At 39.6% G+C, this 15,802-nt stretch overlaps 1 protein-coding gene across 1 annotated transcript; it reads left to right on the top strand.

The window, feature by feature from the left end:
• Positions 1–3,826: 3,826 nt before the first annotated feature.
• On the top strand, positions 3,827–10,113 carry LOC310943447 (cyclic AMP-responsive element-binding protein 1-like; the record flags this gene model as incomplete). Its single annotated transcript, XM_083909018.1, has 8 exons — positions 3,827–3,888; positions 6,191–6,355; positions 6,481–6,627; positions 6,725–6,825; positions 7,082–7,230; positions 8,731–8,913; positions 9,039–9,192; positions 9,969–10,113. The coding sequence occupies exons 2-8, from the start codon at positions 6,260–6,262 to the stop codon at positions 10,111–10,113; spliced, it is 975 nt and encodes a 324-aa protein (XP_083765144.1). The 5' UTR covers positions 3,827–3,888; positions 6,191–6,259.
• Positions 10,114–15,802: the final 5,689 nt, after the last annotated feature.

The raw sequence follows: 15,802 nt of genomic DNA on the forward strand, positions 1-15,802 counted from the left end.
TGAGTAGCAGGAGTTTAAATTCAATAAAAAGAAAAGAACGTGCTGACTGCGATGTACACATATTTGTGCTTGTATAAGCTCTCCACTTCAAAGCAAGATCTAAATTATGTATACATATAACTCATCGGTGACAGCCGTGGAAATGTTGAATCCCACCTGTCACAGCAATAACAGATCCAGGCCCTGTGATATAGTGACCTGACCAAACTATCCCCTGCCTTTTGCCTGTGTCAGCTGGGATTGGCTCCAGCTCCCCCTCTAGCCCTCGAATGGTAACTGATGGATAAAGTGTTGAATCTCCATATAAATTGGCAACGTACCAAAAACATGTTTGAAAAAAAGTATTCATCTGGAGAAACACTAGATCCTACACTTCCCATAATGCAACTGTACAGCATTTTTCATTAGATCCTGATGCTGTTTTTCAATCTGTGGAAAGGTCCATTTAGAGCTGCGGAATGCATTATTCAACTGTTTCCACAGGCTTGTGGATGAACTCCCTGTGACAAGTAAATTGAACCGCATGTGAAAAATTGGCGTGCGTGCCTTTAATGCAGAATGCACTGCCATTAGACCTGGATTGGATAAAACCACCTCATAGTTTTTTTGTTCTTTTTTTTTAATGTTCCACTCTGTGCGATGATATCCTTTATTCATTCCTGTGATTTTCTTTCATCTCATTATTACTTTATTTGCATTTTTAGATGGATATTGTGTCCCTGTATCTTTCTGTCTCTGATATATTGTCTGGTTCACCCGAGTTTTCTGAACTCTTGCTTTCCAAAGAGTCTCTGGATGTCTTCACTTGTCCATTAAGCTTCCTCGATTGTCTGTTGCTGAGGTTGATGAAGTTTCTGACATGATGCAATGGCTCATCTGCTTGACCAAAATATGAATGATAGAACTGCCATTAGTGGTTAGCACTCTTACTTTGCAGCAAGAAGACCTGGGTCCATGACCCGGTTGGAACAAGGGCCTTGCATGGAATGGTCTCCTTGTTTGTTGGTGTGTATGGGATTTCTCCATGGTCCGTAGTCCGAAAAGGTGCAGATTTGGTGATAAGACAAATTTGCCGAGGGGATGGTTGTTGTCTCTGTCAGCTGGGATTGGCACCAGCGCCCCCCTTTGACCCTCATGTGCAGAATAAAGCAGCAAAAGTAGTGCTTTTACAGAATATTAGCAGCAAACCTGAGCAGGTGTTGATTTACGTCTAAGATCCTAAAACGGTAGAGGGCACAACTACACATGACATAAACTCCCCGATTTTCTCAGCTTTACTGCAGTAATGAAGACCTTTCAAAACGTCCCCCACCGAGGAGTATATCTTTGTGGCTATTGTTTGTCTGTTTGTGAGCACCATAACTCAGGTTTGATGAATTTGGTGGTGAGCCGATGAGGATTCAGGAGTTTTTTTGTTAACCAAGACAGGGGGAATGTACTGACTTTCTGTGGAAACTGAGCTCCCCGAGTGCTTTCTCTGAGTTTGGTGTTGTGATGTCCATGTTGGTGAAGGCCAGATTTTAAACCCAGTGAACTCTTGTGAGTACGTGTTTGCTTCGTTTCTCCACCCATTTCTTCCATTTTATTTTTTTTTGTGAATTTTCTGTCTGTAGTTATACGCTTTGTACAGTGGTCTAAAGCCATGGTTCTCAAACTGTGGTATGCAAGCTTCCTCTGGTGGTAATAATAAGAATCACCTTATCTCTCGCTCCATCTTTGGCTAGACCAGTGTCTGAAGTATGTGTGAGGAAGAGGAGGATGATGAGAGAGCAAATGATCTTATTGGGAATAAATCTGCCTCCTGTGAAAAGTCTGCAGCCGACTTCGCTCAGCGCCGTAATGGTGTTACTTCAAGAGCTCGATATTTTCTCAGGTGGTGCTCAGTATAAAAAGTTTGACAACCACTCGTCTAATATATATATGGTGTTATTTTAAAATCAGCCGTGCTAAAATGTCAAATGGAGGGTGGAGAAGAGGCTTCATCCTCCCTCCTGTAAAACACTAAATATTCCTCTTCGCCTCTGCAGGTCAAAATTGTCAACCCCCTAAACCCCTCCACCCGTTTTTTATAACTAGCTTCAAAATCACTGCTGTTCATTACCCAGGCAGGGTCAATTCCCCAAACAATGTGTTTGGTGTCACAATAAAAAGGGTGTACTTTATGGTGTGTAGCAGTAAAATGCTATTAAACAGATAAAACACCGGCAACGAGCATCAGGAGGATTATAAAAGGAATTGCCTTGATAAACTCCACATATCTGTGTGATGACACACCAGCAGCACCGTCACTGGGGAGGAGGAGTGGAGGCAGAGACGGCACATGGTCACGGAGTTCACACAGCTTTACAGTGCCACCATCTGGGAGAATAAAAAAAAAACACTCTGCCTTCCCATGCCTGTGTCCAACTCGGGATCAATAAGACAATAGACAACAAATAAATAAATAGTTTTATTATTTTCATTCCTTCTTTCATTCATTCATCTTCTACAGCTTTATCCTTCACATGAGGGTTTGCGGGGGACGCTGGTGCCTTTTTAATATTTTAATATTTCCATGATTGAATGCAGTTAAAAGATAGCTCAGTGTCAGCATAAGCATGTAAGGTTGTGTCATAGTTTTCTGTCATATTTTATTTTGTTTGAAATTTGACATCTGATTGAGGTTGTACTGTAAATAGAAAGAGTTGGGTAATGCTATGATGAGTTAACATGTTGAAGTTATATTTCTATCCCAGTTTTCCCAGTCATCTGGTGTGGTGGAGAATATTGAAGCAGGGTTTATTCCATCCTGAAATGTGTGTATATATATATATATATGTATATATTCATTTTTTTTATTTTTTTTTTATTTTTATTATAAGTCTGGTATGAGTCTCATGTTGCAAAAGCTATTTGATCTCTGCTGACATAGTTCAAAAGACGGGGATACACCCTGGACATGTGGCCAGTTATGGTTTATCACATTTATTTATATTTGTTTTAATTTTTTAGTGAAGAGGTGATGCAGTGCCCTAAAAGATGCCCTTGCAACTTTGTTTCCTATGGGTGCCCAAATCAAAAAGGATGCCGTTATGGGTGTTCTTAGAGGAAATGATATTCAATGCTGTATAGAAAATGGCCATCTCAGTGATAAATGTGCTGTAAAAGATGTCCCTGCATTGTATGCACAGGTGTGTGAGAATGTGGGAAATTATATACTAGTGGTACAGGCCTCATTGGTGCATAGTAGGTACCCTTTTAATGTCTGCCCCTGCCCCTGTCTGTGCACGCCACTGGTCTGTGGTGAGTAATCCAGAGAAAAACGCGCCAATAAATGTATTAAATTATAGTCTTTTGCTTCCCTCTAGTGGTGTTTGTGAGAATGGCTCCACATTGGTCACAACATCAGAATAATAAGTGTTGTTACTCGTAACATTACCAATGATCTACTACATTGATGTGTTCGAACAAACAGTGAAAATAGGCGTTTGTTTTTTTTTGTTTTCCGTTGTGGTGTCAAAACTATGCATACGATTTGATGTAAAAGGAGAGTCTACACAGACTTTAGAATTGAAATATGCTGGTTAAAACGATATATGTATGTATCTCTATGTCTATGTCTAATTATGTCATTAAAAAGAAAAAAAGATTGAAAAACCTCATGGACATTGATATATGTGTCTTCTCTGTCGTCTCGATTCGCTTCTTTTCGGACTTTTCCGGCCGTCTCCGTGTGCACTTCGTTGATTTCCGGTGAGTGTCGCCATCTGCTTTCTCGTCCTTCTCCAATCTCCGTGTTGTTGTTCCCGGTGACGCGGCGGAGGTGTAGCCTGACGCGGGCTCTTACGTGTCGGCCAGAATAAAAGTGGAGCTCCGGAGGACCGGGAGTGACGAAAGAAGCCAGTATCGGTAAGGACGGAGCGGTGTCCGCAGCTCGGAGTCGCGGCACGCGGCCGCTTGGAAGTGTCGGTCTGGTCGGGTTCGGCCCGAAGAAAACAAAGAGATCATGGCGCCGCGGTGCGTTTGTAGCAGAATGGAGGGAGGGGAGGCTGCGGCTGTGGCTGTTTTGGGAGAAAACGGAGCCAGTGTGTGGTTCTGACAGTGAAGCAGCAGAGATAGTTAATGTGTTCGCGCGTCACATACTGTAACTACACCACAGCTGCGTTAGTACGCTCAACTCTTTCATTCGGCTACAGCGAGGGAAAACGCTTTTTGCGCGCTAAATTGCGCCGTTTTCTTCACGGCGCCAAACCACTAGTCGTGATATTTCCCTCCATCTCTGCAACTGTACTCGCTTTATTTTTGATCAGTAGTAACATGCAGCTGCTTATATCGCATCTACAAATCGGACAATTGTTGTTTTTTATGGTTATACATAAATGTAGTGTGGGCAGAAATCGTACGTAGCAGGCCGTGGTGTTTGGGATGCACGAAGAAAAAAAAATGTACTCGGGCCTGGAGATTTGACTTTTACGCACATGGTGTTTCTGTTAAAGTCGGGGTAGAGGTTTTAAATGTTCGCTCGCCTTCGTGGATGTGACCGGTCTGTGTGAGTCGAGGGGGGCGTTGCCCGGCCATGTGTCTCTGCTGTCACACACACACACACTCAGAGAGACATCGTCCAAGTGATTTTTGAAAAGCAGAGGGAGAAATGTGTAAAGCCAATCATGCAGCACAGGGAAGCTACGCACTGTGTGAGATCACTTAACACTTCCGAGATCTCTCTCTCTCTCTCTCTCTCAAATCTGCCACACACCGGAGCCTGCATTTGTAAAACTGATATATTATTTAAAAAATGAATAATAATAATAACAATCCTTTACGCGTACTACTACTCTAAACTGAATATTGCCAAACTCATTTTGACATTGAAACAGGACAGGACTTTGTGTCACAGTGGATGTTTTTCTCCAAAAACCAGTTGTGTGAATCCAGTGTTGTTATGCTTTAATTGTTACTGTACTTAAGTACAATTCAAGTATCTGTACTTTGTCATTTATGTATTTTAGCAACTTTTACACCATTACATGCGGACTATCTGTCTTTGCTTTACTTTCAAATAAAAGAAGAAGAAGAGTTGTTATGGTCTGTATTTATATAGAGTTTTTCAAGTCTTTTTGATGAGCTGCTTTACACTATAGTTTTACACTAAAAAGTGACCTCAACTTCCTCATACTTTCTCATAGTTTCCCTTTTTACGTATTTTATACAAGTCTGTGTGAAACCTTACAAGCTGCAACATGTGAAACCTTATTTGGCTGCAACATGAAGCTGCATGAACAACTTCGAGCCCCAGTTGGAACAACCCTTTCTGCAAGGAGTGTGCATGTTCTCCAGGTTCCTCCCACAGTACAAAAACATGCTTTATGGGCATTAGGTGAATTGGTCACTCTTACTTGACCATAGGCGTGAGAGTGTGAGTGAATGGTTGTTTGTCTCTATATGTGGCCCTGTGATTGACTGGCGAACTGCCAGGGTGTACCCCACCTATCACCCTATGTCAGCTGAGATACACACAGCACCCCCGTAACCCACCGTTGGAAGATAAAGTGGTAGATAATGGATGGATGGATGAAGCTGCATGTTCCCTCATCACTCATATGTTGCCTTCGGTTAACATTTTAAATCCACAAGATGTTTAGTTTGTCCACTGTGGGTTGCTGACAGCCAAAATCAGCAATTCATTTACAATCACATGACAATTATCTTGTAAAATATCAACTATTTTTAATTTTTTTATTTTCAATTTCTCCTAAATGAAAACAAATTCACCAAAAAATTACACAAACACTACATTTCAATGAGCGATACTTAAAGGTTTAATCATCAATTTGTCAATATCAGACACAGCTTGACCATACTGAGATGGAAACTTCAAATATAAACGATATATGAGGGTTAAAGGTCCAGTGTGTAACTTTTTGAAGCATTTATTGGCAGAATTACCCTTAAATGTGTTTTTATTATCGTATGATTGCTTTACATTTCAAATAACTTAATGGTTGAATTAATTGACTTGAAATTATTGAAATTGGAATGAATTGAATACAATATAAAAACATTTATACGTGTTACTTATTGAACAGGTTGTCACCACAAGATTCTGTTTTTACTTTTTAGTCAAAGTAACTCAGCCATACGATAATTCATACAGTATGTAGTCCTCTTTGTCTTGACTTGGTCTCATTAACGGCAGATCTTGGTATTACAGATGCTGTAGCGGCAGCTCCACATTCTTCTGTATCAGCTGCTCTTCAAAACTCCATCCTCAGCTTAGCCAATGAAGATGGAGTCAGCAGTGGAGGCTCAGGAGTCTGTCATGTCAGAGGTTGAGAGCCACCAGATCACCTCGGCACAGATCGCTACTTTGGCACAGGTAACGCAGGTGGAATGTGCATAATTCAATATTGCAAAAAGCTTGTTTATAGTTCCGATGGCTGTAGGTTTAATGTTGTGCTGTTTATCACCAACATTATTGGCATGTTACTTTTTCAATTTCAGGTATCCATGGCAACGGGTCACTCCTCAGCAACAGGTCCCACGGTCACATTGGTCCAACTTCCTAATGGACAAACAGTTCAGGTCCATGGTGTCATCCAGGCTGCACAGCCTTCAGTCATCCAGTCCCCGCAGGTCCAGACTGTACAGGTAAAACACACACTCACACACACACACACAAGCTCAAACACAGACCTGTAAGCAGCTAAAGTTAGAAGGTACAGTCTGGTTTGTTGGTTTGTTCCAGATCTCCACCATAGCAGAAAGTGAGGATTCACAGGAGTCAGTAGACAGTGTGACTGACTCACAGAAACGCAGAGAGATTCTGTCAAGACGCCCTTCATACAGGTAACTTGTTAGGAAAAAATACTAATTCATGTTTTATTTTTACTTTTTTCCCCCCAACTTGCTTACAGGTTAGGGCATGTGAGCAGAGCAGGAGTGAGACTTTAGGATTGTCTGAGGAAGAGTTTCACGAACCACCAGCTTTCTTTCAGCCAATATCATTGTATATTTTTTTCATTTTCTATAACTAGACATCCCAGTAACTCTGCCCACTGTTTTTTTTTCCCTGAGTAACTCCCATGGTTCTTTGTTGTCACAGGAAAATCCTGAACGACCTTTCGTCCGATGTGCCGGCTGTTCCGCGAATCGAAGAGGAAAGGGCGGAGGAGGATGCTGTGTCTGCCACGCATGCAATTACCACTGTTACTGTCCCCACACCCATCTACCAAACCAGCAGCGGCCAATATAGTAGGTGATAGTGGGCTCAGTGGAATTGTTATAAAACCTGGTAAAAGAAGTTTATAACAGTACAATTTAAAGCCAAATAATTGTGTCAAGAAAGGGAATGTAGGATTTTTGTTTTGTATGTTCTTCATGATGCATGGAAAAAATTACTCTAGCACAGGGTTCGTACGGTCATGAAAAACCTGGAATAGTTTTGGAATTGAAAATGCATTTTCTAGGTCCTTGAAAAGTTCATGAAAAACAAAATGTCCTGTAAAGTTTTGGAAAAGTCATGAAATATTGCATGGATAATATTTTGGAAGCGTAAAACATAAATAAAATGATGTAATGCATGATTATAATTTAAATTGACACGGAAGTGCCAAGCGGAAACAAGCAGATCACTGGCGCAGTGCTTAGCGACCCTCCAGTCCTCACATGGATTTTGCGCTCTATTCAACAACAAAATGCCAGGAAAGTGTAGTTTCAACGAGTGTGATATGATTTAACTGCGAATAAGGCATACGGAGACGATCATTCAGTCCTGGCGTGTGGGTTTCGCCGGCTAACACACAAAAGCTCACGGAGAAGCTAAAAACACAAGGCAACACACTTCCTGGAGCGTTACTCTGAGGTAAAAAAAAAAAAAAAACGCCTATAGGGGACAACAATTCACATGCACACAATGCATACAGTGGCTGTAAGTGTATACTGCAGGCGTGAACCAAAATGTGAACAACAAAAAAGCCCTTACTGAATACAACCACTTCCTCTCTTTTAACCATTGCTTAAAGCATTATTAATATAATAATTCAAATCAATGAAGTATGAAAGAAAGTTACGACAGAGCGGCTTTTTAAGGAGAGCTTTAAACTTTGGCTACTAAAAGACGCAGACCACGGACGTGCAAAATGCTGATAATGAAAGACGTGTCGCAACAAACTGCATATGTTTTTTTTATTTGACGAAAGTCTTAATAAAGACTTGCAGTCAAAACAAATGGACATTCATGTAAGACTGTGTGATGGCACCGATTTTCGGTCTTGGAAAGTCAATGAAAACTATTGCTAAAAAAGTGTACGAACCCTGCTAGCAGGACAAAGTTTGTTTGTTTGTTTCCAGTCAAGTTAGGTGTGACTCTGACATCACAGGGTGTCCGCGAGATCTTGAAAAAGTATTAAAAGTTGATAAATCAATTTTGAGAAAATGAATGTCCTTAAAAAGTATTAAAAAGTCTTAATCATGATTTCATGTGAACGCGCTCGTCCTGGCGCAAAATAACTTCCAAAATCGCACAAAATAAACTCCAAAAATCGACAGACATGGGAAAATGTTAGTTTATTGCAAACTAAAATGGTTTTGTAAGTTAAATATGTGTTGCTTATTACAGCTTGAAGTGGCAATAAGGTCTTAAAATATTTTGAGGCAGTCTTGAAAAAGTCTTAAAAAAGGTATTGAAATTAACTTCAGGATTCCTGCATATACCCTGTATAACCTCCTGTCCCTTCTTCCAAAATCACACAGTTGCAATAACACAGGGTGGCGCCATTCAGCTGGCTAATAACGGCACAGATGGGGTCCAGGGCCTTCAAACTCTGACCATGACGAATGCAGCAGCTGCACAGCAAGGAGCTACAATCCTTCAGTATGCACAGACCAGCGATGGCCAACAGATACTGGTTCCCAGTAATCAGGTGGTCGTCCAAGGTGAGAATGGGGATCTGTTGATTAATATACCCAGTTTATTTAATGTTCCTTGTTATGTAAAGGTAATGTTGTTTTTAGCAGCACATACAAAATGTAACATACACTTTCTACCATCTGACATTCAGCTGCCTCTGGAGAGGTCCAGGCATATCAGATTCGGGCAGCCCCTACTAGCACCATCGCCCCTGGTGTGGTCATGACCTCTACCCCTGCCCTCCCTGTGCAGGGAGCCACAGAAGAGGTCACACGCAAACGGGAGGTCCGCCTCATGAAGAACAGGTATGAACAGGAACATATATATATCGCTGTAATCTGATTCCTCATGATCCTCAGCCAAATAATTTTTCAAAGTAGTATAAAACATTGTCTTACACCCTCTGAATATGTCTGCACGACTTCTTATTAATGCATTTATCCAATCAGCCAATGACATGGCAGCATTGGATCCTGCAGATAAAGAGCAGGACCCTCAGTTAATGTTCATATCAAGCAGCAGAATCAGTGAGACAATAGTAAATATGAATATACATCTGGATTTCTGCTGAGGCATGAAGAGGGCAGGGTCAGAATTTGGCGTCAACGGTGCAAATCCATGGACTCAGCTTACCTTAAGTCAGCAGTCCAGATTGCTGTTGCGAATGCCACAGCATGTCTGACTGTTGTTACTAACCACGTTCACTATTCTAGATGCCAGGTTACCATTCTCAAATGGCTGGTTCTGTGAACATGATTCGTAATTCTATGATTTTCAGTGCCCTCAAAGGAAAGTTTCCGATATCTTGTGGAACCAAAACTGAGTTTTTTGTTGTTTGCTTATTTCTAATGAGTAGGAAGTACCCAATGTCAGTATGGTGTTCCTAGTGAAGTCGTTGTTTGGGTCTATCAGACAAAGAAGTCTGTTTATTAAAGAAAAAATTAGAATTAATAGGGTTTCCAAATAGTTTTATTAATCATATCAATCATGTGTTTTTGCCACGAGAAATAATACTCCCAAATCTCTCCAAACCCATAAAAACAGAACAATCAAAACCAAAAATGTCTTGTCCTTCCTACAGAGAGGCAGCGCGTGAATGTCGCAGGAAGAAGAAGGAGTATGTTAAGTGTCTGGAAAACCGAGTGGCCGTCCTGGAGAACCAAAACAAGACTCTAATCGAAGAACTTAAAGCCCTTAAAGATCTTTACTGCCACAAATCTGAGTAGTTGGTAGCCTTTTAGTTCCTTTCAAATGCTTTGACTGTTTGACTCTTCCTGTCAGACCTTCCAGTTGACACATGACTGGCTCTTTTTGACACAGTTACCCTAATTGAGTTCTATTCTGCATTTTCAGCATAATCAGAGTAAAAGAAAACATTTGCCGTACGAACCGAAAACACCCATGAATGATAGATGATGCCAAAGTGCTGACTGACACATTATAAGCAGTAGTTAGATCCCTGTGCAACATCATTGACAACAAGGTGGAATCAGCTGCTGACATGTTGTTTCAGGCTGCTTTATCAGCAAGGCTGCATCTTATTGTCATAGTTTGGTTCAAACCAGTATATCATAGCATAAAATTGAATTCATCATGGTCTCTGTAGAGATTCTGTTCAGCAGAGCATCAGCCAAACAACCTCACTCGCAGACTCGACGACCTGCCATAACACAGTTGTGTCCACATCTCCTCCATCGCAGTTGCACTTCAAACTTTCTTAAAACCCTGACGTTCCCATGCTGCACATTGGGCTGGTACTGCACTGTGTAGCTCTGCATTTGTTTTTCAGGTTAGGTACCACATAGAAAAGCAATGTTTAAAACTTTCTCAAAAAGTGCTCGTTCAAAAATCTTCCACAGTCAACACCGTACCTCATTGGGTCTGCAGCAATACACAAGCCAAGTTTGATGTTGAGAAGAAAAACAGAAATAACACACATAACATATTATTTAATTTTTCCTCATTGGACTCCAGTAGAGCATTTGTTTACTTCTGCATGTGAGCAATAATGCCCCATAGCTGTGTTTGGAACATCACCAGTGCTATTATGGTTGCTGGAGGTTTCATTTACCTTGCAACTGTTTTGGTTGGTGATTGTGCAGACACCTGAAAAGTACATATGTGTCATGTTACATTCACTGTGGTGAGTTCAGTTTTTAACAGTATACTGGCTACAACTATGACAGTAAGATGCAACCTTTAAACAGAATTATAAAAATGATTTGCCATAACAATTGTATATCAAAATCTATGTAGTTGATGTGTGTGTGTGTTCAGGCCATAGGTCATCCTTAAATGGTTATAAATTAAATATTGAACGTCCTGTTATGGTTTAGCCACTTGTTCTGACAACTAATTTGGCACAAAATAGTTTTTTTTGTTTGTTTTATTTTATGAAGATGCTTCAAACTGCCAAACATGATGGAAGTAGATGTCCGCAGACAGTGGGTTGCCATGGTGTTTATGTTAAAAAAAAGACGCATGTTGTGACATCCCGCTTTTAATTTCAGCCCTTGATTTTCCTGCTTCACCATAACAGACAGTTGACAGATATTTTAAAATAAGATTATTAGCAGGTTAAAGCACATATAACAATAATAGAGACCATTTGATAGCTTTGGCCAACATTCCTGTCACTTTCAGAAACAAGTTAATTGTTCAGTAGTCCACCAGCTCAAGATAAAAAATATTTAGAAGTAAAGAAAATCTGAATGATGGTTATTTCCAGAAAAAGGGAAACTTTACAGAGGTACTGCCCACGTTACTTTGATTGGCTGTCTATTGTGTCTACAAATTTTGCAATATCTGGTAATTGGAGGTGAAAAAAATGTCAGATTAAGGAGCCATATTTTGAATATGTAGCCGATCAGATTCTTTGCTAAATCTGCAGAAGATATAGGCGACAAATTAGAGTTCAACACTAACGATGGATGAAAATGTGCTTTCTGTTGAAAAGAGATCACTTTGGGGGCCTGGGTGTGTTTTTTGAGAAGATCTGTGTATGTATTTGTCTGTAAATTCTTTTTTATATCTCTGTACATAGTCTCTACAGCATGTGTAGGCCTCACGTATTTCTGTTTATTTGATATGGGGGGAAAAAATAGTTCTTATGGCTTGCAAGAAACAACTTTGCATATTTGTAAAAAAAAATACATCACTGTATAATAGAAGATCATGTAAATGTGTATGCAATCCACCAGGCCTATCACCATCATGGCAGCTAAGTGTAATGAAAAAGGCCTTTGGAGTACATATATTATTTTGGAGTGTTCTGTGTTGTTTCAGATTGTCAGTGTTTGTAAAGAAATGTGAGTTGAGGTCCATCGTTAAATATCCAGATTTTTTTTTGTTGTTTTTTTTTAAACCTGCACAAAAAAGCTTCAACTCAACTCAGCCACACATCATATTTTTTTTTAACCTAAAAATGTATTATACTTTTATGGACCTCAGCAGAAATGGCTCCAACTGTAAACTTCTACTGTGTATCTGCCACCTTGTCAGATGAAAGCACACATTTCTTGTCACTGGAGCCTTCTTATTGTGTTTATTTTATTGTGATTTGCTGACATTTATTTTACTACAAAGTTGCATTACTATTTTTTTAATTATTCAGTTCCAGTGGTAAGATACTTGTCACCTAATTAATCCTGAACATAGAGAATGATCCCCTCTCTGCTGTTTCTCGTTTTCCTCCAGCTCACTGTTGATATTTGAGTTATTACAAACTATTACTGAGAAACATTGGGATTTATAACTTAATAGCATTTCTGGGAGCTTTCAGGTGGGTGCATTACACAATAGTAACTACAAAGGGTGACTTCACGGTGCCTCTAACTTTACCCTTAACGTTTTCCTGTTTTTGTTTCTTTTATATATGTTTTCATCAGTTCATAGTAGCTCTCTACTTTTATTTTTTTAGTCGAGGCATTTTAATATTGTACAGTACAGTGTGTACCTGTATAGAGGATTAAACAGCAATTAATTCATTAAATGATTCACTCGGCACCTAATTCACAATGAATAATCTATTGACCAGCAATACATGAGCATGTACATGCCATGTGTGATTTACACTCCAACTATCACAGTGTGATTTTTTTTCTTTTTTTCTTATTTTACAGTAGATTTTTCTGTCCAGAGACAACAAAATGCAGAAATTATTATTTCAGACAGACCCAACCCTGATTGTGGAACCTCCTTTTTGGGTGGGGAAGTAGCAACTTTGACACATGTGCCATTATAATAGATAAGTTACTGAGATTAATAATTTTTCAAGTGCATTGTGGTAAAAAAAAAAAAAAAAAAGAATTCACACATCAAGTGCTGGTGCTAAAAAGACCTTTTTTGTTGTTGTTTTGATATAGTGAGCTCAACTTTGTGATGTGATTACACCGTATCTTTCAGTCACGAAGCAGCAGTGTTTCCATTTCTGTGCCTGAGTAGTTAATGCCCACGAGTCTAAAATGTGCATGAAAAAGGTTGTTATCCTTGTGTGTATAAGTATATATATAGAGAGAGAATTTCTAGAACAGTAATGATGATGTTTTTTCTAACTTTTAATGTGATCGGTTTATACTGTATATTGCCACTTTTACAAGGTATCGATTTAAAATTCCATGTATTGTATAGTATCTTGCAGAGACGAGATCATCCAATAATCCATTCTATACTGCTGGTTTTAACATTGTTGCATTATAAAACTATACCAGCCCATTATTTGAAAGTGCTGTTCCTATGACGTTGCATCACTCTTTTGTAAACACTTATTATATTGCAATAAACTGCTCTTGGAGATATCTACTGTATGTATTTCATTAATTGTGTCTTTGTATACGCGAGCTTTGGTAAACTGTTGCTGTGAAGTTGTTTTTGAGAGTTCAATGATGTGCGGAGTAGAAAAGTAGAAAGAAAGAACATCTCGCAGTTTAAGTGTAATTGCTTTTCCTTTTCCTCGTGGTACAGTTGGTAAAATCCTGGTGAAAAGGTTCCCATTCTAACTGCTACTACCTGGCACTGGAAGTGATGCTATGCTTTGCATGCAATTCCTCCCAGTCCCAGCTGGGCTTGGACCCCTAATAAAAAGAAGAAACTTGATGGATTGTAAAATGTAAATGTAAATGTACTTTATTTATACAGCCCTTTACAACAATCCTTTCAGTGATCCAAAGTGCTTTACAACAATTAAATAAATAAAGAGGAAACAAATAAAAGTAATTAAAAACAGTAAAAACAATAAAATAGTGCAAGATAAAATAAGATAGAATAAGATAAAAGATAAAAAAGTGTCACCATACTACTCGGTATTAAAAGCCATCCTAAATAAATAGGTCTTTAGCCTTGATTTGAAGAGGCCCAGGTCAGAGATAAGACGCATCTCAACAGGGAGTTTATTCCAGAGCCTGGGAGCAGCAACAGCAAAGGCTCGATCACCCCAGTGTTTATACTTTGACCTAGGCACTTCCAACAACATTTGGTTGTTTGACATCAGAGCTCTACCCAGATCACGGACAGTTAAAAGCTCAGATAAATAAGATGGGGCAAGATCATGAAGAGCTTTAAAAGCAAACATTAAAAGTTTAAAATCGATTCTAAAAGAGACTGGAAGCCAATGGAGAGAGTGAAGAACAGGGGTGATGTGCTCTCTTCTATTAGTGTTGGTTAAAAGACGGGCAGCAGCGTTTTGAACAAGTTGAAGGTGACTGGGAAATGCCAACATACAGTGCATTGCAGTAAGTAGCATGTATGGCTTTCTCAAGGTCGTGACGGCTTAAAAACGTTTTAACTTTGGCCAGCAGATGCAACTGGAAAAAACTAGTCCTGACAACGTTGCTTATGTTTATCAAACCTCAGATGGCTGTCAAAGGTCACTCCCAAATTCCTGATGTTTGGACTGAGTTTTGAGGACAAGGTGCCAAAGCCATCCATCACAGTATCCCCGAACACAATACATTCCGTTTTCTCATTGTTTAAATGAAGAATAGTTGGGGCCAACCACTGCTTAATGTCAGCAGGACAACTAAACAAGCACTAAAATGTGCTTTAACAAAAATCTGAACAAAAACAAAAGAGCGAGTACGACTTAAGTATTAAGCATTTGAATAGGCTGGGTCTATATGACATTTGTGCTATGACCTTTCTAAAATCCACAACAAAGGTAAAGTTTACATACAGTAATGTAAGACCCAGCATTTCCAACTGATAATGATAGGGGTGGGGGTAATAATCCAAACCTCTTTGGAGCCACAGTGTGTACAGTATATATATGATTTCAAGCAGGCTGTACACTCAGAGGAATAATGCTGCGCTCCACAGTTCTAAGTTCCAAACTTGTCATTCGATATCAGAACAGTTTTTCCACATGGAATGTTCTGTCGGAAGATGAAAGGATGACATCACTTAATGGCAACTACCTCTTCATATGGAGTTCCAAATGCAGCATCGTGGATGGATGCAACTTGCTGCCGTGAAACCCCATAGAAGAAGAACAAGAAGCAAAAGAAAGGGAGAGAGGAGTAGAGCTTTTGCACAGGCCAACAGCCTTGGAGCATCAACAAACACTGAGAGAGGGGAAGGAACGAGAAGAGGGTATTCTATATTATTTGTCAAGATTCTAAGGAAGTTCAGCCCTTCCACTTTAAAACAGTAGGTACCCATAGTTGTTGTATTTGTGTTGCTCCTCACAGTGTATTAAAATGTTATCCATATAGTGTATGAAAGGGTTATTGGCCCAAATATGGCTGCTTTTACATCCTCTGTCCTGAACTGTGTGGCTAATAAAATCATTGTGCATATTTTAAAAAGCAAGTTCTAACATGGGGACTTCATCTGTATTACTAATACAATACAGCAATGTTAAATTAAAAACAACACTCTTAATAGCCGAAGTCCTGCAGCGGAGCACATGCACATTGTGAC

The sequence above is a fragment of the Microchirus variegatus genome (genome assembly GCF_963457635.1).
Source record: "Microchirus variegatus genome assembly, chromosome: 22".
NCBI classification, from domain to species: Eukaryota; Metazoa; Chordata; class Actinopteri; order Pleuronectiformes; family Soleidae; genus Microchirus; species Microchirus variegatus.